Source organism: Ostrinia furnacalis, unplaced genomic scaffold (assembly GCF_004193835.3).
Source record: "Ostrinia furnacalis isolate ACB-3 unplaced genomic scaffold, ASM419383v2 OfSCF2810, whole genome shotgun sequence".
NCBI lineage: Eukaryota > Metazoa > Arthropoda > Insecta > Lepidoptera > Crambidae > Ostrinia > Ostrinia furnacalis.
The window spans coordinates 367,010-390,231 of record NW_021133049.1 but is presented as its reverse complement, the minus strand read 5'-3'; the positions used below and the strand labels follow the sequence as shown (position 1 = coordinate 390,231).

General features: G+C 36.4%; 2 protein-coding genes across 2 annotated transcripts; one reads left to right on the top strand and one right to left on the bottom strand.

Annotated features, from left to right (window-relative positions):
- The first annotated feature begins 300 nt into the window (after nt 1-300).
- On the top strand, nt 301-2,511 carry mRpS12 (mitochondrial ribosomal protein S12). The gene is made up of 5 exons (XM_028309710.1): nt 301-364; nt 448-517; nt 739-911; nt 1,377-1,540; nt 2,369-2,511. The coding sequence occupies exons 2-5, from the start codon at nt 448-450 to the stop codon at nt 2,448-2,450; spliced, it is 489 nt and encodes a 162-aa protein (XP_028165511.1). The 5' UTR covers nt 301-364; the 3' UTR covers nt 2,451-2,511.
- A 3,071-nt stretch (nt 2,512-5,582) lies between these two features.
- On the bottom strand, nt 5,583-6,542 carry LOC114356480 (uncharacterized). The gene has a single exon (XM_028309691.1). The coding sequence runs from the start codon at nt 6,540-6,542 to the stop codon at nt 5,583-5,585; it is 960 nt and encodes a 319-aa protein (XP_028165492.1).
- Between the last annotated feature and the right edge of the window lie 16,680 nt (nt 6,543-23,222).

The window sequence follows — 23,222 nt, the reverse complement described above, 5'->3', positions numbered from 1 at the left end:
TTCTTCTTTTTTTTTGTTTAGAGCGAGAGAGATTATGTCTTCGTGAGGTTTGCACATTAAAATTTGATCTTGAGAGAACTTGAAAAGATATTTATGCACCGTTTTGTTTCTATTGCCTACACTCATGCACATTTTAACTGCTAAACACTAAACACGATGCTTCACTTTCTCGCCAAGTCCCTTTTTTATTAGGTCAAACCTTACTGGTTAGACTTCTTTGGCTGCAGACGAAAAAAAGTAATGAAACGTCAACGTCAGTGTCAAAAAGTTAAGCTGTCAATGTCAAAATTTTAGGGATGTTGTGACCCATTGATATTTTATTATTTCTGTAAAAACTGAACAAAATTACAATTAAACTAACAAGGTAAGTATTGAATTGATTTTAAATGTTACGTCATACTCGATTACATTGTATCGAACACTACTAATGATAAAAATGGTTTTTAGATGAACGTCCTCAGGAAAGGGCTGTCGCTTCTTTCAGTTGGTATTAAATCTCAAATACATCAAATAAAAGGTATTTATACAATCAGTTTTACTTAATAAACTTACATGTTCACAATAATACTGTGTGCTAGTTAAAAAAAAATCTGGTAAGGTACCTACTTACCAATAGGTATTTCTATTTTTAGTTCACATTTAATTATTGTCTGATTTCTTAATACTAAATTAACGAAAGTTTAATAACAATAAATCTTACTTCACTATTTTTACGTACAACACTGCAACTAATTTCAGTTCCCGTTCCACCTTCATTGGCCTCTGTTCTGCCGAACCCCATAGCTCAGATTGCTCCTGGCCAAAGTCTGTTGTCCAGGGCCATGGCATCCCTGGCTCAGATGCACAGAACTGGACCCCACATTAAGGATAGAAAATCAAGAAACCCACTCAATGGAAACCCATTTGCAAAGGTATACAGATTTTATTAAAAAAACATGAAATAATCATAGATTAATAATCATGAAAACTTTAATTACAGACTGGTAAATAAACCTGGTAAAACTTAGTTTTACTTACTTGTAGTTTTTTGTTGTAGAGAAACATTATAATATTACAAATTACCTACCTAATTTCTGATAATCAGATTAAAACATTATCACTTATTCCAATAAGATGGTTCTAAATGTTTCAAAGTTCTACAATGCCTTGTAATATCTATACTTTAAATTTCAATTATTATTAATAATAAGCCAAATGACTTCTTATATTATAATACTTATGCATTTTAACAAAAAAAATTGTTTGTATAATTCCTGTAAATTGTAAAAGATACCTGACTGCTGCTTAAAAAAATATTCTGACTGTCTTTATCATTCTTATCTTTTTAATTGTTACACTAATTGCTGTCTCTAAACAAGCATATTAAATGTTTCCAGGGTGTAGTACTGAAAACATTAATCAAGAAGCCCAAAAAACCCAACTCGGCCAACAGGAAATGTGTGCTGGTACGCTTATCTAATGGTAAAGAGATGGTGGCATACGTCCCCGGCATTGGACACAATCTCCAGGAGCACAATATAGTTTTAGTTAGAGTTGGCAGGTAAGAAAACGAATCAATCATAATTAGTATTTCATAAGAATACAATAACATTTATCCCAACTAATATTATAAATGCGAAAGTAACTCTGTCTGTCTGTCTGTTACGCTTTCCCGCTTAAACCTCGCAACCGATTTTGATAAAATTTGGCATAGAGATAGTTTGAGTCCCGGGAAAGAACATAGGATAGTTTTTATCCCGGTTTTTGAAACAGGGACGCGCGCGATAAAGTTTTTCTGTGACAGACAAAATTCAACGCCGGCGAAGCCGCGGGCGGAAAGCTAGTTGAATATATTTTTTGATGTTGATAATTTTCAGGCCACTTTGTACCATTTTCAATAAGTTGACTTACTTAATATTAGTGGATATTTTTGGAATGATATTTATATTTTATGTAAGTAAATAAAAAACAAAACTGCAACAAACTTTTGTGTTGCATTTATTAGTTTACACAGATCATAGCTAGATGGCGCTAACAGTCTTCAAGGGTTCGCGCTTTGCACGTCGTTTGTTGATAATATTGCAACAAGAATTTTATTACAATAGCATTCTTGTAAAAAAAATGAGTTTTCTTCATTTTTACGAATGACGCCAAAATACAATAGTCAAAATTAATTTACCTATACGATTTACATTATTAGCTGGCACACAATGGCCCAATCATGAGGCTAAGTGCGGTATTCGATTGCCCTGCAAAACTAATTAGTAAATTATTGGTTGATCTATCCACAACTTTTGTAATGCCAATATTTTTAAATGGCATAAAATTCAAATCAAGGCACTACCTCAAGTTTTCATATTTTTTCAAATGTTTTTCCTCTCAATTCCAGGTTAAAGGATTGTCCCGGAGTGAAGCTGAAGTGCGTCCGCGGCAAATACGACCTGGCCCACGTCGTCAAGCAGAAAGTATAAAGTAAAACCACTTTTGTTACTTCGTTTTAGTCAAATTATATAGGAGATTAGTTTAAGAGTACACACGGTTTTTTATTTTCAATTTCCCAGATAGGTAGTGTTTGGGATTATATTATTATCCATAACTTTTAGCCTAGGCGCAGACCACCGACTTTTAGTAGGCCTATACAGGGTGGAAACGATAAGTGATCTCACTCGATTATTTCTAAACTATACAAGATATCCAAAAACTGGTTACTGATCCTGAAAGTGCTTCACGAGCTCTATCCAACGGTACCAATAATAGGTTACAAAATAAACTGGATCTATGCGAAAATTCAATGTTTCCAGCTTCCATACATTTAGTAAAACCACATAATATTAAAAACTATTCAAGATATCCAAAAACTGGTTACTGATCCTAAAAGTGCTTCACGAGCTCTATTCAAGGGTACCAATAATAGGTTACAAAATAAACTGGATCTAACCGAAAATTCAATGTTTCCAACTTCCATACATTTAGTACTGCTACAGTCATGGCACTCATGTCTTGATAATATTATAGCAAGTAAAGCTTAAAACCAATGTTTAATTTTAAATGAGAATGCCAATTGGAGTTCAATTTAAGTGTTAATTATTTCATTAAAAAAATGACACTTCTAATATTGTGTGGCTGGCATACATTTAGTATGGAGGCTGAAAACACAGAATTTTCGGATAGATCCAATTAATTCTGTAATCCATTACTGATACCGTTTGAAAGAGCTCGTGAAGCACTTTCAGGATCAGTAACCAGATTTTCGAAATCTTGTATAGTTTAGAAATAATCGAGTGAGATCACTTATCGTTTCCACCCTGTATAGTTGGGTCCGATTTTAATTTGTATGAAGAATCCGCCGATACCAAATCGGTGGAATGTGCGCACTTCTATACATGCCCAGCCCATACTGATTAACTGCCCGACTAAACTATCGGCCGATAAAAAAAAATCGGGCACACATACTAGGATTTCATTAGATAGATACTAATGCAATAAATAATGGAGGATTACAACGACATCTTTTGATGAACGTTTTGACCACCTGTCAGTTCGCATACAGGAATACGTGGGACACTATTTAAGTTGTGAGCCTAACTATGAAAACAAAGTTGTTTATTATTAAAATGGTATTGATTGCGTTTATTGGTATTGTCTTTCATGATTTATGTACTTTTTAATGTGTTCAAAACACTTTTCATAGCATTTTTTCCACTCAGCTTGAGGCACCTTCAAAGCATGGTTTTTGACCGCACCGACAGTTTCTTCTGGCTACATAAATCGCTGTTCACGCATTTAATTTTAATATATGGGTACCAAAAGAAGTGTTTAGATTTCAAGCAAGAATTTTGTAGCATTGGACCTGTTTATTTCATATTTTGAGTGTTCAAATAGTCAGTTGTTTGACGAGACGTGTAAAAGCTCACATTTTCGTCACGAATGGCGATACGACTATGCTGGTCAGTTTCCCTTATTAAACTGAAGACTTTTGGAAAAAAAGTGGCTGTTTACTATTAAGAATTAACCATTCTAAATTTCTCTAGTGACGTTACTGTCATATAATCGGATATTTCGGAAAAATAGGCGACCGTAAGTTTCAAAGTGTTCCGAGCGCATGGGACTTTGGTTGGAATTGGTTCATCGTAAAACACCTCTATAGTCGATAGCTGTACATTTTCAGGATCATTATGCATAGATCCTTAATTCGTCAACTGTCACAATTTTAAAAACGGCTTTTAAAGCTTTTTAAACGTATTTATCAAACATTTCCAAGGACTAAACGATNGATTTGTGAATTCTGTTTCTTTTTGCTAATGATCTGATAACACCTGCAGTTATCCACGGCTTGAGAGGATTTCGTTTTTTTGATAATTCTATGGAGACAGAAAAATTACTGATAGCGTGTTGAACTCGATTAATCAAGTATTCCGCACACCAGTTGGCATCAGTGCTCTCATAATACTCCTTCCAAGAAGATTCTTCCAAATAGGCTTCTATAGCGTTGTAATTTAACTTAGATTTTATTTTTGGTACATTAGTTTTATGTGAATAGTAGACATTGTTTGAATAAAACAAAATGGGCGAATGATCTGTAATATTTGTTCCCTCAAAGACAGCCGTTTCCCAAGGAAATTGACATTTGCCCATGAAGTGATCAAGACAGGTGTTCGATGGAGATCTTGTTGCCATCGTAATACCTTGGACTAACCCATTTGCAGCTAGAACATCGAGATATTCTGCCGTATCACTGCAGCCGGCGTTGAGCGTATCAATATTTAAATCTCCTGTGAGGATTATCGATTTTGTTTTAATTGTATTTAGTAATTTATTAAGGGAGTCAATAAAATTGGTTAGATTTTTAAAGCTTGGGGAACGATATAGGCATATGATTGATAGCTTCTGATCTAAGTCCACAACAAGACAGTTGCAATCAGACATGTATTCCGGTTCATAAATATTAGTTTTTAGGTAATCGGCGACATAGACAACTACTCCATCATTTTGATTGTAGCTTTTTTTTGTATGGTATGCGTTGTAGTTACTAATCGAGGGAAGAATAGAGTCCGCTGCGGTCCAACACTCACTAAATGCAAAAACATCAACGTGAACATCTATGTAGAATGAGAATAATAGGAAGTTATCTAAGTTTTTATTGATACTGCGAATATTATGACTTAAAATGCATAGTGTTTTTGCATTATGTGTTGTTCTAGGTGTAAGAAACTGTGAGCAAGTGTCGGGGCTTAATATTTGGTGACATTTAATAGCGTCTGTCTCGTCAATAATATCATTTATAATTTTATTTGTAGTACCCATATTGGACTTAATAAGATATAATAACAAGCAGATTGACTGAAATACATAAGAGAACTTTTAAAAGAAAAATATCTATTTGTGTTTCTGAGAAAAACTCTGGGTATATTCTTATGGTAATAATGTCCTAGTATTGCCAGCCCCATCGTGTAAAGTATGTGTATGTGTGTGTTTATGAGTATCATTTTTAAGTGTATGTATGAGTTTATGTTATTGTATTTTGCGTGTATGACGAGTAGGAGAGAATTTATATACAATGATAAACAAGATAAATTAAAATAATCTAAACAACATGCATCTAGTCATTTGGATGACGACTCCGGTACTGGTAAGTCCTCTTCAGAAGTAATTTTTAGCGCCCTTAATCCTTCCCTTTGTCTCAGGTACACGGTTCCATGCGATGTCCAACAATACTGGTATTTATTTTCAGTAGCAAAGTCTCTTGCCATGCGGAAAAGCTTCTTCGCCTTAAAGGTGAGTGATTCCGAGATGAAGATACGACGTTCCGGACCACTTATATGCAGATGCTTTGTATTTAGCTTATTGGACGAGTACTGGGCATTATATGACTTTAATCCAGATAAAAGTCTCTCTTTACATGTGCTGCTAACAAAGTCAACAATAATTGGCTTGTTTATTTCTATTTTCGTATTAATTCTGTATAATGCCTTTATTTCTCCATCGCCTATGTTCACGCCAATCGCAGAGCAGATGTTTTGAAAAGATTTTCGTAAATCTTGAGTTGTTTCCAGGCCAGTTGGTTTTGGTATGTTTCGTATTTCCACTTCATTTGATTTTGATTTCCGTTCTAATTGTTCAATTTTTCTTTCAAGTGTGTCAATGTAATTTCGGCTTTCCTTTTGTTCTTTTCTAAAACTGTCTATTTCTTCCCGCATTTCGTCGTACTTCTGGCTCAAAAAGTCTAGCGACTTGACAATTTCGTCATTTTGCTCTTTAATAACCGTCACAGAGTTTTGTATTGAGGAAAGTTTTTGGTTTTGTGAATCAGTAAAATTATTGAACATAGTTCTCATCTCTGACATAAATTCGCGCATTACTATCTCCTGGTCTGATTGAAATTTACGCTTGCTTACATTGCGCATGGTGACAGTATCCAGTGCTGCGTCCGCTTCCGCACTTAGCTGTTGTGACGTCGTAGGCAGGGCGGGCGCGGCAGCCGAGGCTGCGGGCTTCCGCGCGGGGGCCGGGGGTGCAGGGGACATCGTCGCAGGAGTGTGTGGAGGTGTACGTTTGAGAGACATCGCGAAGTACCAGGATCTCAGAAGTTAAAACGGCTCGTTTCGCAGACAGCGGTCAGGGGTCTCTCTATGTTGGTCGGTATCGACACTTTAGTACAAACTTGCTTTCCGTCCAGTTTAAGTTGACCCTCTAGTTTACCTTGTGCGAGTGTGAGTGGGATGAATAGAGGTTTGTTTATCGCTACGTGAAGTTGACTTACGTGAATCGCAGCTTGTTTGTTTCTATGTTTGTAGCTTCTGCCGTTTTATGCGCTCCTATTTATTGTAATGAATTTACGGTTTCCACTTTCGAATTAAATTATTAAAAACTACTTCACTAGCTTTGAGTAAACACGTCCGACACAGTCGGGGTCCAAGAGGCGAGAGGAGTTAGAGGGGTAGCTAGGTTATGTTTTGATTTGTCGTCTTTGACGCGGTCTCAGGGATGCGTGGGTATTTTGGTGAGCTCGCAATACCTTAATATCTGTGTAACTGTCTGGCACTGGGTCACTGTCATTAAAGACGCCTTATACATTGATTTGGTAAACAACCGATTCAGTGCTTGGCATCGTTAGATTTTAAGCTGGCATTTTGATTGACCATTAAATGGACAAGTCAAAATGGAGAGCCGGGACAGATAGGCTCTCAACCTAGTAATAAGAACCAGTTAATTACAATACCTAATTAACTGAAAAGATACTTTTTGAGAGCCTAGTTTGTCAGCCATCTACATAGGCATTGATTGAATAAATAGGTACGGAATGTATTTTAACTAAGCGCTAACACAATAGGCTACATCGGTAGTAAAAATACTTAGAACAAGTTTATCGGATCTCATAATAATTTAATAAATTTAATTAAAACTTAGTGTGCAAAATGTGTTTGGTGCACCTATTACGTGGTGGATACGTAATGAAATTGGTCTGTTGTCAAACGTTGTATGGTGACTATGAAATAATTGCGATATTGTCACTCAGCTGGTCAATTTGTCCGAGGTTCGGCGCGACTCGTGTACNGCGCTCCTATTTATTGTAATGAATTTACGGTTTCCACTTTCGAATTAAATTATTAAAAACTACTTAAACTACTTCACTAGCTTTGAGTAAACACGTCCGACACAGTCGGGGTCCAAGAGGGGAGAGGACTTAAGCAAGCATCGTTTGTGAATACGGGCTTAAAAACTTATGCCACGGTCCAGAATTTATTGAGTGGAGCCTCTTGATAAATTAAAAGCGACCTCTGAAACTAATTTGTTAGAAAAATAGTCCCCTGAAATATTTTATGTAACCGGAAGTGGATTGCGGCGTAGATTCCACAGCCGGTCGTTGTGTATACGTGCGCGTGCCGTGAACGAAAAATTTTCAGTACTTACATTTTACGGTATAAGCGTAATTCAACACAAATGTTAGTTAATTTCTCTTGAAGCCTTTTTGCAATGGCGGACGGTGTTCAAAGCTAGTCCTAAAGTTGTGGAAAGGTATGTTAAACCACCAAAAGCCACCACCACCATGGTGAAAAACCTTAAATCACCACTACTATTGTAATTATTGATGTCAAAATTAACAGAATTATTATCTTTTACCAAACTTACATGCTGTTTAGAATTCTGCATAGTATAAGTATCTCTTATGTTCGTAGTTCATAAAGAATAGTATGATAAGTGCAAGAATATTTATAAAAGCATTATAAATATTAAGTTTATAGTCTATGCATCAAGTTTAATTATCTATGCATCAAGTTTATAGTCTAACTGAACAACTCTATCAAGAAAACACACTAGCAATTTCCCCCCATTCGAGCGGTAACATTGCACCGGCGTAATTAACGCGCCGGAAGCAGTCCACATACGATGCAGCCGGAAAACCCATAAGGCTCTGTCCACATGACGGTTAAAATAACTCTTGCATATATAACTTAGCTAAAGTTTAAACATCTTCGCGAGTCGTAACGTTACTGGTTAACGTTTTCTTACAAATCCTCAATTTGAAGATAACTTCTAAACAAACACCTACTGTAATGTATACAAATGTTCGCTAATAAAAATGGTTTGATTTGATTTGATCGATTTGAACAAAGGTTCTTTTACTATGGAGGAAGTAGACAAAAAAGCCTTTTATCTTTTGAGCTTTCAGATGTTTCAGTCTTATTTTGGTTTGAAACAATCTTTTCCTAATTTTAACTGTGGCTATAACGATAACCGGTGTTTTTTGTTTGGAGTTTGACAGATTTTTGACGTTTATCAAAGTTAAAGTAAGATGGTGCAATCCAGCTTAAGGGTGGTAGTAGTAGTTACGGTCAAAGTTGATGGTGTAACTCAGCCTAGTTATTTAACGCGCGTGTAACTCTACTCTTGCATTCCATTTGAATTCTGTTCAAATCTCTCAGTTAATAGAGTCAGAACTGAACAATTACCGACCGCGTCTAGTCTGGGAGCGAGCGTCGGAAGCGCCGGTTTGAACAATGCCTCTCATGTTACACACGGGCAGAAGTCCGCTTTAATGATGACTAATGTGGACAAATGGCAACACTATTGAAAGGATACGGTGCTCAGTAGGTTTGCCTTAATTTTTTTTAGATCTTTGCGTTATTAACTAATGTGGAAACTGAAATAAATGTAACTTGTACGGGAGCGTCGGAAGCTCCGGTTTTAACAATGCCTCTCATGTTACACACGGGCAGAAGTCCGCTTTAATGATGACTAATGTGGACAAATGGAAACACTATTGAAAGGATGGGAGGTTTGGTTCGCTTTTCAATTATTATATGAATTGAAATATTTCCTATAGCAATACAATGTGACACTCTAGCTCCTGTTGTTAGTCAGTGATAGACGAGAAACATTCGCATGATTAATAACTAATGTTATAACTAATGAATTGTCTTGAACTTTAGGCGTTCAGTCTGAACTGTAAGGAAAATAACTCTCATTTATCTGGCATCTTATCAACTACCCTACCTTGTGTTGAATGACACTCACAACACTAACGCCCGTATTCACAAACGATACTTGCTTAAGTGAAGCAGCAAATCGAATTCACAGCGTTGAATAGAACTCTGTGATTGGTTCGTGCGTCACCCACCCACGCGCACTGTGAGACCTCATAGTAATGTTTGTGAATACGGGCGTTAGTATTTTTATATCGATAAGTTTATCGATAAGTATTATACCTATCTCATGAACACAGCTATTAACTAGATTAACGTCTGATACATTAATTAATATTAATTCGGATGACGCAAACGTTAATAGCCTTTAAATACGGCTAAAGTTTAGAAAATTAAGATTCTACATAATTAACAAAATAAACGTCTTATTTTTTGGCTAATAAATAAAAATAAATAAATAAAATAAAATAAAATAAAAAGTATTTATTTCGGATAACAGGGATCCATAATGTTAGTAAAAACTTAGGCTCTCATGTTAGAAAAATGGACTCTCCATTGCGATTTAATTATAAACGAAATAAGTGCTCAATATTTGATACCGTTTTATTTTTAACCTGAAGATATTTCGAGAGCTTGAAAAACAAATTACGATGTGCGAATTAAGACCTTATATTCTAATGGGTAAGTTTCATTATTAAACATTAGATTAGAGTCGTATCCGTATATCACCTGCGCGACTAAATACGAGTAGTTGAGCAAACACAAGGCGCGGTGGGTCACGTCTGTGTAAACCTAATAATGCTTCTTCTATGTACAAACTTAGAACAAAGAGCACAGTAAATCTTGTTTGTTTAATGTATTCCATTTAATTTTCACTTTTCGTCACTTGCTCTTTGCGAGCTTTAACAGATTTTGAGTTGTGTCTGTGTTCAGAAACAAAAATGAGTAGAGAGTTGAGAAAACTGTAATTGAGTTTGTGTCATTACTATTGTATTTGAGTTGAACATGTATTAAAACGGTTCATTAATAATATAATTAGCGTACTTTAATTTATAAAGATAAATCATCTACACAAGCTCTTTAGTCTTAAAGTAGAATTGAAAATGTAATTTTCGTTATTTTAATAAATTTCCGGGCGCCAAATTCCTCTTAAAATAATATGACGTAGGTTTAGAATTATTCAAATTGCTGCAGATTTTATGAACTGGAGCAAAGGCTGCGGTCCAACGGGCTTTGTTCAAGAAAATTGTTTTGAATAATAAATTTAATCTCTCCCGGTCACAGATTTGCTTTGTTTTCGAGTTTAATAATTCCTCAGGGCTCGTATTATGTGGTCTATTTCATATTAAAGGACAATGTTAGGTTCTGTTGTTATACAAAGTACCTACATACAAAAAGGATAACCAAACATGGTGTGTTTTTGCCCCTAACTCATGTTTGCAGTTACTCCAATCCTGCTATTCTTTATGATATTATACCTACCTACATGAGAGGTTAAATATCTAGAGGTAATCGAATACAAAAACTTTTTGCAAAAAAACGAACTTTATTTTAATTGACCGTTACAGTTTGATGTCATTGAGCCCGCAATAAAATTAGAAGAAAATGAGAGTCTAGCTCGTTTATGAATTATTAAGAAATCATTAAAATCCAAGTCAATCGTTAAAAAAACTTCCATAACCTACTAATTTTATCACCATTGAGTAAAATTCCGTCCCCCGCTACCTTTTGGCAAGAGTCGATGCTGTCGACAGATAAAGAACATTTAATCCGAGGGTGTTTGGCAGGGCAAGGTTAATTGCAGGTTCGTAGTTGGATTTTATTGTTCGATACCGGCCCTGGGCAAGATTCGGGTCAAAAGGGTTGGTTTGTATCGTAAAATTGGAATAAAAATGTAGATAGGACGAAACGTTTATCTCTGGGCTGCTGATGTCTGTATTAGATCAAAGATATCGGACGACATTTATATTTTCGGAGTTTTAGAAAATATTTGTGGAAAAGGGAGATTTGATAGGCCACGTTGTCCTGGGTACATTTTCATATTAATTGACGTTTTGTTTAAAATAATAACAAATACTCCATTTACTTATATGCGCACACTGTGAACATACTTATTGAAAATATGTTTTATATTTTATTCATCATCATCATACTTCAGCCACAGGTCTGAGGCTGTGTCATTTACTAAAAAGATTACATACTCAATCAACTAGGTCATTGATAAAGCACTCATGTGAACATGCTTGTAGAAAAATTCTTTTGTGTTATTTCTGATGTCATTTATTTAGCTCCCACTGGTATTTCTTTAGTCTCTAATTAAGTACTTGCTAAAATGGAATTATGTCAGTTATCTTATTTTCACTATGTAGTTTTGTATTTGTGTATTTTTGGTAAGCGTAAGATATTGTAAGAGTGGGTATGTTTAACGTAGGCGGAGGCGGATGTAGTCACAAATGGTGAATGACAAGAAATGTGGCTCCGAAGAGAAAACGTGCGTGTCATGACATTAGACATGTCTGTGTCTTTTGAAGGTGACAACTAGGGGCATAGAGCTTGCCCATTGTATACTTGAAATAATTTACCTTTATGTTACACTAAGGTTTTTTTTTACTGACTTGTGACTAATATGGATTCATTTAGTAAGAACATATCAGTTTTTTATTTGTAACCCTCGCGTGGCTTCGTATTCGTTCGTCGCAACTTTGCGAGATCTATTATCTATTGTTCTGCGCTCGTTGGAATTTTAAATTCACCATATTCGAACAATATGCTTTCGAGACGTGGGTTTCTATTCGAAATTTCCCCATGGACTGGCAACATTGCTTGGTGGAAAATTGCCAATATGTGCTTTGATTCCGTCGCTAGGAGTTACATAGCGACGTGACGGTAACTTGTTTGAGGAGAGAGCCAATTAGGGAACAAAATAATATGGTTGTATTACCTCAAGTTGCCTATTTGACGAAGTTGATTGAGTGGCTTTTCCACGTGTAAAATTATTTAAACAAATGATGAACGGTTGATTGTGTTTTGTAATATTCACACAGAAACATCTGAGGTAGGTTTATAATGGTTTATATACACGTCTTTCAATTACGTAGTTTGGGTTTGTAGAACGACACATGTTGGGGTTGGGATCGACTGTTGGTTATTAAGTTTTTAAAAAGTCAGTTTCTGTTACAATATTGACAGACAGATAAAATGCGTCTAAAGGTCCTATTTCGGATTCATTTTTACGTTGCATATGTTGCCTATGTAGTACAAAGTGAGCTTTTGAAGGTAATAATATTTATTAAATAAAACTTTTGTAACTGGTAATCTACGGCATACAGCAGAAGCATTTCACCAAAAGCCAAAAAATACACAGAGTGCTGGTTAGTAGCGCTTCGTTCCCAAGGTACAGATATACATATCTTTAGCAGTGCACTCACAACCACAGTTTATCAAGCCTCATAGGGGTGGTCGTGTAATATTCAAGAGTCCACAAGTTTCCAGCGCTTTTGTTCCTCGCTCATATTCGGTGGTAATATCGACCTTCTTCCTTAAGATTTAGATAAATGTGAACTTCTATGATGGACTGGTTAGGTAAATAATATCGCTAAAGCTTAATGATAACTGGAATATACAAGGAATTTTACTAGTATAGGTTACTGTTTCAAATAATGAACTATGGTCGATCATGATCGAGAATCAGTGAAAACCGGACTCAATCAATTGAGAGATTGGGATGATAAATAGGGAGATAAACCTTGTTTGTTGCAATGTGGTAAAAAAATAGGAAAAAAATTTGTAAAGTAAGCAACGCTTCTTGCTTATTTCTATTGAACTTTTACATGTAGCAACGCATCTCTATAATTGTGATCATAGGTCGAAAACGATCTATTTTTACCAACACTAGTTAAGATCTTGCCTTACCGGTAGCCCGTTGTTACTTGCCGGTCTGCAACCGGAATCAGATTTCCGTTATACCCGAAATCGAATCTTCGGATCGTTCTAGTTCGTTACGTCACTACGCACGGCAGAGAGGTTTTACTTAATTACTGGGGTCGATGGTAATCGCATTCCGGCGACACTGGCGGCCGCCGGACAATTAGCCGTCATTTGGGAGCTTTGTTAGCCGGATTGAAAAAGCGTGTGTCAGTTTTTGCCGATAGTTCATTTGTCATTTCCATCTCTTGTTTTCTTCTTTTTTCGTGGTGATAGGATTTGTCGACAATCAAGTCTGTTCGAGTTTATTGGTTTCTTTTGCACCTACGCTATAGGAAACTAAATTGAAAAAGCCAATTAATATAAACAGTTAACTAAAGACCTTGGGGTCTAGACATAGTTATATCGGTGACAATTTTAATTTCGAGATCGGAAATTGTACAAAACCAAAAAAGAAAATGGGAATCAAAATTACAATTTGTCTAGAGGCTTAATGACAGTAACTTAACAAATCGTGCTTCGAGGCACTGGCCACTGTAATAAAAAAAGAAGTGAACCAGAAAAAATATCCGTCTTCTAAAGAATCATACGAATGAATAAAAATCGAAACCCGGCGACGCGGCCGGTCACACAATTAGCCCATTTGGAAGCTTTGTTGGGACCGGATTGATAACAGTATTTTCGTTAGTTGATTATCTGTTGTTCACATTTGGAGGGTTTGATTTATTTATAGCCTTATTTGAATATCGGATTCAAAAGCAGGGCTTTGTTGGGTATGAAATCAAAAATGTTTTACAATACAATTCAACTTCTGATATCTACTGTGTCCCTCGGCACTTGAGTAGTACCTATTGTAAACAAACTGTACACAGAAAAGGCAATAAATAAATTCTATTCTTTTCTATTCTATTCTATTCTATTCTATTCAAATAGCGTGTTCTGGAGTTAAATTAGCCCGCTACTTTAGTTACTGATAGCGTGCAGCAGTTTTAAACTAGGATAGGACTCTAGCATCTTTAATGAGATCCACTATATCCATCTACCAGTGGATAAAAGTAACTGAGGTGATTTTAGCAGAAGAAAAGTGACAAAGTTTAAAATGGCATTGTTTATCGCCAATAAACCCGCGCCTTCGCACTGTAATGGTGGTCATTTACTAATGAAGCCTTTGGCGTTCGTAAATTGCTTGTAATATTAGCTTTACAAAGTGCGCTGACGACAGTCTTCGTTCCATTAGCCTATTTCAAGCCCGTGTGAAAAAGATGTCAAAGGTAGAGCTAAAATGTGACGAATCTAAATCGAACATACTAAATCCAAAACTCGAAAATAAAGAGTGAAAAACAGTGCACTTCATAGACTGAAAACAAAATAAATTGATTGCAAATAATGTGGGAGAATTTAATTTGCGCTATACCTAACAAGGATTTTTTTTTGTCTGTACTTGGGAGCTGGGTTTTTTTTACATTTTTTTTATTTGACAGATCTCTTTGCCAGGAGAATTCCGCATTCCTCTAAAAAAAATTAAAAACCGCCAGTTTGCGTTCAGTTTTAGTTAAAAGTTGAACGTTTACGTTAGGTTGGTTATTTACACGACCAATTTCGCTGGTGCAACTAAAAATCGGTGCAACCGAAGTTGTTATTAACTTTTACCTCAATTTGTGCCTCAACGGACCTCTTGGACCTCCTTTTTGTTTGAACTACTCGAGTTTGCTGAGATTGTCACTTTGTTTTTTCTTCAAATCTTTGTGATTGGAGACGAGACATTCAGTGACAAATTAACCTAAGTTTTTTTATGCAAGACAAGGCAGGTATTTGAGTTGGTTTAGCGAGGATTCCGTCAACTGGGACCGCAATTAACTGGGACCGCGGTCCCAGTCGCCGGATGCGTAAAAATTAAATAATTTTCTTCCGGCGACTGGGACCACTCATGGATTTTAGTACTGTACCGATTTTGGATTGAACAATATTTTCTTTTATGTTATCTATGAGTGGTCATAGTCGCCGGAAGGCCGGATGCGTAAAAATTAAATAATTTTCTTCCGGCGACTGGGACCACTCATGGATTTTAGTACTGTACCGATTTTGGATTGAACAATATTTTCTTTTATGTTATCTATGAGTGGTCATAGTCGCCGGAAGAAAATTATTAATTTTTTATGGATCCGGCGACTGGGACCGCGGTCCTAGTTAATTGCGGTCCCAGTCGCCGGAAGCCTCGGTTTATCGTCCAATTATTAAATGTTGAGGGAGACAAGATGCTGTTGATGTCCCATCAAAACATACAAAAAATGATAAAATGGGTTTTTTAATGTCATTGTTAAGTTGTTCTAATAATGAGCAGTATTAGTATTTAAAATTAATATTGTGGCGACATAGCCACTACAGACTAATGGTTGATCATCAAATCCTACAATATTATGCAGCAGGTATGACTAAAATAACAGTCCTAAAAATGGCACCAAAACAATATAAGTAACTATGTATATGTCAACGTGAAATTGGAAACTCTGTCAGTTTATAATATAAATCGTGAGATTGTAAATTGTTGTGTGCAGCAGCTGGTAAGGCCGTGGAGCACATGCTGGGGGCAAAAGATTGTCCTCAGCCGGCGCAAAAGCCGAAGCCGGCGCAGCGAGCCGGCACGACGGCGAGCCTCATGGAGATAGACGCGGGGGCGTCTGCCTCCTAACATTGAGGCCCGAAGGCTTCGGAGAGAGTTGCCCTTCTAAGGGCGACAGTTTGAGTGAGGCTGCGGCCAAAGCGTGGGGGTACGCACGTGAACGACTTAACGGCGCCTTACGTGCTACTCCACTAAGCGCCACCCGAGGGACCCGTCAGGTTTTTAGTGGGTAGGCCCTGCCCTTCTGGCAGGGAGAGCCCCACATAACCCACCGGAACCCCCGGACCGGTGGGTATGCATTTCAATACATTTTACTGACGCAAAAAAAAAAAGGTTAGATTGTAATCTAACTACGTCAAATTATAATCTAAATACGGCAAATTATAATCTAATGGAATTCACAATTTTACGGTGACGTAAATATATCATCTTCCATATTTTATCTTCCCATGCATCATCACCAGCATTTACTTGCATTCATTTACGGCTGAGCACTTGCCTCCGATGATAATTACTGCGCCACTTTAGCTCAAAAGCACGAACGAACGCCACGGCATTTTGCACAGCTTCAACATTAAAATATGCCATGCGTTTTAAGTCTAGACCTTGTTTTGGGATCACTGTAATGAAGGTTTCTCTTGCGTACTTACTTCTATGGATGTTTAAAAGTTTTGTATACAAATACACAAATACAGATGATAGCAGATCAACTTACCTCATCAATCATGATGGACTTTTTTATCTTGATAATTAAATTAATTAGTACATCGTCAGTCCAATCATTTATTTTTTTAAACTTGCATTGTCGCTGAAATGAACAATATTATAATAACAGTGTAAGAATATCGACTCTATACGATAGTCACTTCTCTCTTGCTCTAATCGTAACGATATTTTGGTAATAGTTGGTAAGTCTCTCGTATTTATTCATTAGTTAGTGTTCGTAAGAACTCCCAACTAAAGTAAAGACTTACTCCCGAAACTTTAGGGTAGTATATGCTACTTATTTATATCAGTATTAAATTTAGAGTGTCCGTTGATGGTGTTGTCAGTTATGAGGCAAAGTATTGTTTTAATGATATTTGAAAAGGCAAGTTATTGAATAAATCGTCATTAACATTTTAGTCTCACAACGTTCACTGCTGGACGTAAGCTTCCCCTAATGATTTTCCAATTGAGAGAAAAGGAGAGGTTATTTAGAGGTTTCATTTTAATTAATATTCACGAAAACTGAGCAAAACAACGGAGCATTGAAATTGGGTAATCGAATTACGCAAAAACTATGGAAGAATACCGAAAACATAAAAATTTGGGAATATTTCACCTTATTCCGATCCATATTTAGCGTTTGATAACGTGGGATATTCTAAACTTTTTGTACCATCAAAGATGGTACAAGACTGCTCCATTTCTTGTGCATTCTGTATTACAATTTATGGCATCAACTGTACTTATTCTTCGGAAAGTTTACCCCTCATCGTAAGGCTTCTCCAACTTTGTTCTCTAATTATCCCGGTCCCATGCGCCTCGGCTTTGATACAGCTAAGTGTATTATGTATGGGTGTCCCAGAATGGCGTGAAAAGGACAACTTCGAAGGAAGGACGATCTTCATTCGTAATTCAGTTGCTGTTCATTTGTAAGTCGTCAAATGGGATTAGAAATAAATTTGGTTATATTCTCGTATGTTACAGAGTTTTATTAGTCGAGTACCTAAGTGCTTAGGCTTTACACAAAATGTTATAATATGTATCGGCATATCCGTATTGCATCACCTCTAGAAGCCAAGGGTTAAGAATAAAGCTAAAAGTATAATTAGCTATTTAGGCACACAAATTGATAAGAATTGGTCTTTCAGTACACCCGATACCGTACAATCGATAAATAAGCCCTGCTCAATTGCCAAAAGTTATTATATTTTTTTGTATGCCTCTATCAAAATTTGCCTGCTTGACTTCGGGACGTATTAATAATGCACACCTTACTTTGCGACTTGACCTACTTTTCTCATGCAGCGTGTTTTAAATCCTACAGAAAATGCGGTCCTTAGCTTAATTGTGAGAGTATACAATCGTTGGGACATTTTTCTTCTTATTCTGCGAATAATGAATTCAGTGAACGTGTATAAGCGAGCACTACGGAACTAAAAAGATTCGGTTCTGTCTACAGACTTTCCCAAGTTCTGAATTTTCTGTGCGCTTAAGTTCACTCTAATCTTGTCTCAGAAATCTAAATCCAACCTTGTAGGCGGCAAAGTTTTGTATAACTGGGTTGTGCTGAGTCTAGGGATTATGGTTATACAACGAAATGTCACACTTCGTCACAAGTTTTTTGGCGGTAAATAAAAAAGGTACCTAACTTTTTTGACAAACAAAAATAAAGTCACGAACCTCTTTTAAATTTCTAAATCGCATTTATTACAACTCCATAAGGTACTACATTGCGTACGTTGAAGTGCTATAGTAGCAAACTGTTTCGCTTTACTAGCACAATGGAAGTCTTACATTTAGGTACCTCGTTATGGCTTGCGCAGCAATTTGCTACGTACGCGAAACTGAGGCTATATGGCCCCTGCTAAATTACTGCAAATTTCGAGTTGGTACATTATTGCCGCAAATCGGCACTGTTTGGGAATTGGGAATGTTTGTCAATGGGGATGTTGCCTGGGTCAAAAAGCAAGAGTTTTAATTAGTCCGTCAGTTAACTTATAAAAAAATACTTTACACGTATTTTTCACTTTTTCAAACTAATGAAAATTTAAAGAGATATAGCGCCCCAAAGTTCATAAGAAAAGGCCCGTGACGTCAACGCTTGCTTAAAAATGCCGCACGTTGTGACGTCGTGCGCAACTTCAACGCACCATAACTATGTAATTATTTGTTAGATTGACAAATAAAATTATATGTGTCCAATATTTTTTGATATTAAACATTACGAACTAAAAAAATTTTTTTAGGCAACTAGCCTATTTAGCTCTTGCGTAATTTTGATAAAGATTTATTTTGCTTGAACAATGTAAACTTTTATTAAAGTTATGTCGAAGCAATTTACATCGTGGAACTCGGTAATAAGGTTTATTGCTATACAGCAAATTCAAGTTATGTGCAGTCTATTGCGGGTCGTTAAATGCACCAAGGAATGAGGTCTGTACCTCTGGCATTCTAAATTGGACTTCGCAATCACTTTGAAGTTCGGCGAGGAGCTTCTTTCGTAGCGGGTCAGTTGTGAAATTGTAAAGACTACTTCGGCTTTAAGAGTTCAAGATGTATTATTTTATTTTATTTTACATATTTGGATTTTTATTGAAGCTCCGGAAATGGAAATCATAGAAATTATAATATATTTTATCATCCATCTTTCACGTTTAAACGCTGGTTGGTTTTAAATGACCGTATCGTAAAATTGGCGACATTGTCATGAAACGATCGGCGGATTTATGAAGTGATCAATTTTAAAATCTGGCCACAATCAGGGTCATACATATTTAAGCTTTATGATTTCATAAATTTTCAGTAGAGATGGATGGAATAAAGTTTTGGATTATTGCTGCCAATTTTTGTATTTTTGTTTACTTTGTTGGGATCTACTACCTATTGCTGCTATGTATCAAATCACGTAGGTGTTTTGATACGTAGATTGTAAAATATTCGTCACACAAAATTTTCAGAGGCCTGAGTGTGAGCTTACATAAACGTTCTCACTAGTGAGCGCGTTAAAGAATATATGAAAATTTTGATTCTTGAAAGTTCCGCTAGGGGCGCTGTACAATCCGTCTTACATTTAATGTCTTTTTTTTACGCGCTCACTGACGACGATTGATGTTAACTCACACTACGCCCTCAGTGTGCTTACCATGAGTTTACGTTAGGTGTGCTCGCTAGCGACTGCGTAAAAAAATGACATTTATATGTATGACATATTGTGCAGCGCCCCTAGCGGCTACTTTCAAGAAACAAAATCTTCATAGAGATTTTTGACGTACTCGCTAGCGAGCACACCTAACGTTAACTCATGGTAGGTACACTGGTTCTGAATAGTGTCCGACCGAATATGGATTTTCAGCCGAAAACGAAAACGAAAACGAAGCTTCGGCTGCAGTCCCATTTTCGGCCGAAAACGAAAACGAAAACGAAAATGACCTTCAACTGTCAAACTTTTATCTGTTTCCGATGAAATATCCATAATTTTCGATGCTTTTACTTTCAAATTGTAGAATTTAAGTAGTCGCAAACAATATGAGAAATGCAAAAACTTCGAAAACCGTAAATATTTTGACCAAAAACATATTGACGTTTGATAGTTGACAGTCGGATTTGGTATTTAAGGATTAATTAAAGAAAACCGACATTAGACTAAAAATTTAAGATATTTATGTATTTTAATAGAATAGAATAGAATAGAATAGAATAGAATAGAATAGAATAGAATAGAATAGAATAGAATAGAATAGAATAGAATAGAATAGAATAGAATAGAATAGAATAGAATAGAATAGAATAGAATAGAATAGAATAGAATAGAATAGAATAGAATAGAATAGAATAGAATAGAATAGAATAGAATAGAATAGAATAGAATAGAATAGAATAGAATAGAATAGAATAGAATAGAATAGAATAGAANGAAACATCGACTTTTTTTACCTGCCCGCTTCGCGTGGAATGCCCCTTACGTAAAACACGCAACTTTTACTCACAAAATGTGCTTGTTACAACTATGTTATTACGAGCAACAGGCTGGACTGGATAGATAAAATTGGGCACGAATAACTTGTTGTAAATGTTCAAACAGTGATTGTGTGTGCAAAAAGGCTAGATTCGAAACTCCTTGCCTTACCGGTCTAGTACGCCTAGACTAATATTTAATATTCCGCAACAACAAATCAGTGATTGATTCAGTGGGAACGAAATAGTGCTTATAGTTCCTAATACTTATAATATCAAACTTGAAGCAGATTAATTACACAGTAAATAGTAAATATGGCCCGTTCTTGAAGTAGATAATATCCTGTTGCAGAATCTATAATGAAGTAGAATTAATTNGAATAGAATAGAATAGAATAGAATAGAATAGAATAGAATAGAATAGAATAGAATAGAATAGAATAGAATAGAATAGAATAGAATAGAATAGAATAGAATAGAATAGAATAGAATAGAATAGAATAGAATAGAATAGAATAGAATAGAATAGAATAGAATAGAATAGAATAGAATAGAATAGAATAGAATAGAATAGAATAGAATAGAATAGAATAGAATAGAATAGAATAGAATAGAATAGAATATTTTTTTATTGATGTAATACACTGTAACATTTTATATTGAAACCCTATGGAATGGAATATTATTTCCAGTCTATCCTGGAATATTGTTTTTTCAGTTTATTTAAGCAAGTGAAGAAGAAATAAAGGGTGACCAGAGAGAATATTTCAACTTCAAAAATGAATACAAATAAAATTAATGATTTTTTATTACTTATTACTAATGTAGGTACTAATCGGCGTTTAAATGACGCCTGTTTCGCTTGAGGCACTCTTACAGCCGGACCCTTACATTCGCAACTACGCGAGAGCAAAGCGCGCTGGTGATTTCCCTGCAACTTCACGGCGGATATTTTCTTACAGAACCTGAATTATTTGAGGGTTGTTGCAGTAAACTTTTGACTTGAGATATCCCCACAAGAAAAAGTCGCATGGTGTGAGAATTGGTGATCGAGGCGGCTAGGGTATGTGCCTGTAGTTGCTGATCATTTTTTTTTAAAAACCTCAGTGTCTCCATCGAAGTCCTATCCGTGTGTGGTGAGACACCTTCTTGCTGAAATAGAGTTCTGCAGTTGTAGCCGAGAAGTAGTTGCAGTTGTGATAGTAGACATTCATCGATCATTCGACAATACATTGTACTTGGGCCACCCGTTCGGCGTCGCTGCTGATTTTCATGAGTCTGGATGAATCCTGTGGACGACTGTTTTTTCTTGCCTGAACTTTTGCACTCACGATGAGGTAAGTTTGGCCATCACTTAATCGCTGAATATTGAAATGAGTACGCAAAGCGCGACGCGCTCGAAGCGTGCTTCGTCGCATTTCAAATATTGCTCAACTGCGAACGCTCTGTGGGCTCCCGACCAGTGACTCATGGCGTATTTCAATTTGGCTTTGTATTCAATTTTGAACTTTAAAAATTTCCGCTGGACACCCTTTACAACGTAATCTTACTTCACAACTTCAAAACAGTGTGACAATACCGCGTCCGTTCAAGTCTGATTGGAACCATGAGTGCACCCCATTCACTCTGAAGANTTTTGAACATTAAAAATTTCCGCTGGACATCCTTTACAACGTAATCTTACTTCACAACTTCAAAACAGTGTTACAATACCGCGTCCGTTCAAGTCTGATTGGAACCATGAGTGCACCCCATTCACTCTGAAGATATCCAAACGTTATACGTCATCATCTTATTCACGTATTTCTGATATTCGGTTTGGCCGAAGCTTCGGCTGGTTTTTGGCCGAAAACGAAAATATGGCCGAATGTCCATTTTTTGGCCGAAAATGGCCGAAAACGAAAACGAATATTCGGTCGGTCACTACCTGTATTACAGGTCACCAGGGACTCACACACGGCACAATTACATTTGTGGCCTGTAGTGGATACTACTTATATCATTGTTACACTAAAAGTAGGAAGGTAATTTTATAATACTAGTCTATAAGTAAACAATTTCCAGAGTTAAGCTAAAGTGTATGTGTGTTTGTTGGGTGAGAGTGATGTGTTATACCTTGATTTTTTAGAATCCAGCAGAGATGTAAACAGACACTTTCATACACAATTACACCATAATCACTTNGAAGCTTCGGCTGGTTTTTGGCCGAAAACGAAAATATGGCCGAATGTCCATTTTTTGGCCGAAAATGGCCGAAAACGAAAACGAATATTCGGTCGGTCACTAGTTCTGAATAATACATCCATCGAACGGATCGCAGTGCACCCGCGCGCGGAATGCCGGCGACATTCAATTTGGCGACTCGTCACCGCCCGGTGTCGAGCGCTCGACAATTTTTCACGCCGGCCGCTGTGATATCGGCAAGATGGAAAGTCGTCCTTGCCTCGGTCTTGATGGAGGAAACGAAAGATGAGGTTGGACTGTGTGTTTTTTACCCGACTACGGCAAAGCAAAAGGAGGGTTATGATTTTGACAGGCTATGTATGTATGTATGTATTGTTCATGTGTACCCTCGTAACTTCTAAACCACTTATCAGAATTCGACAAGTGAC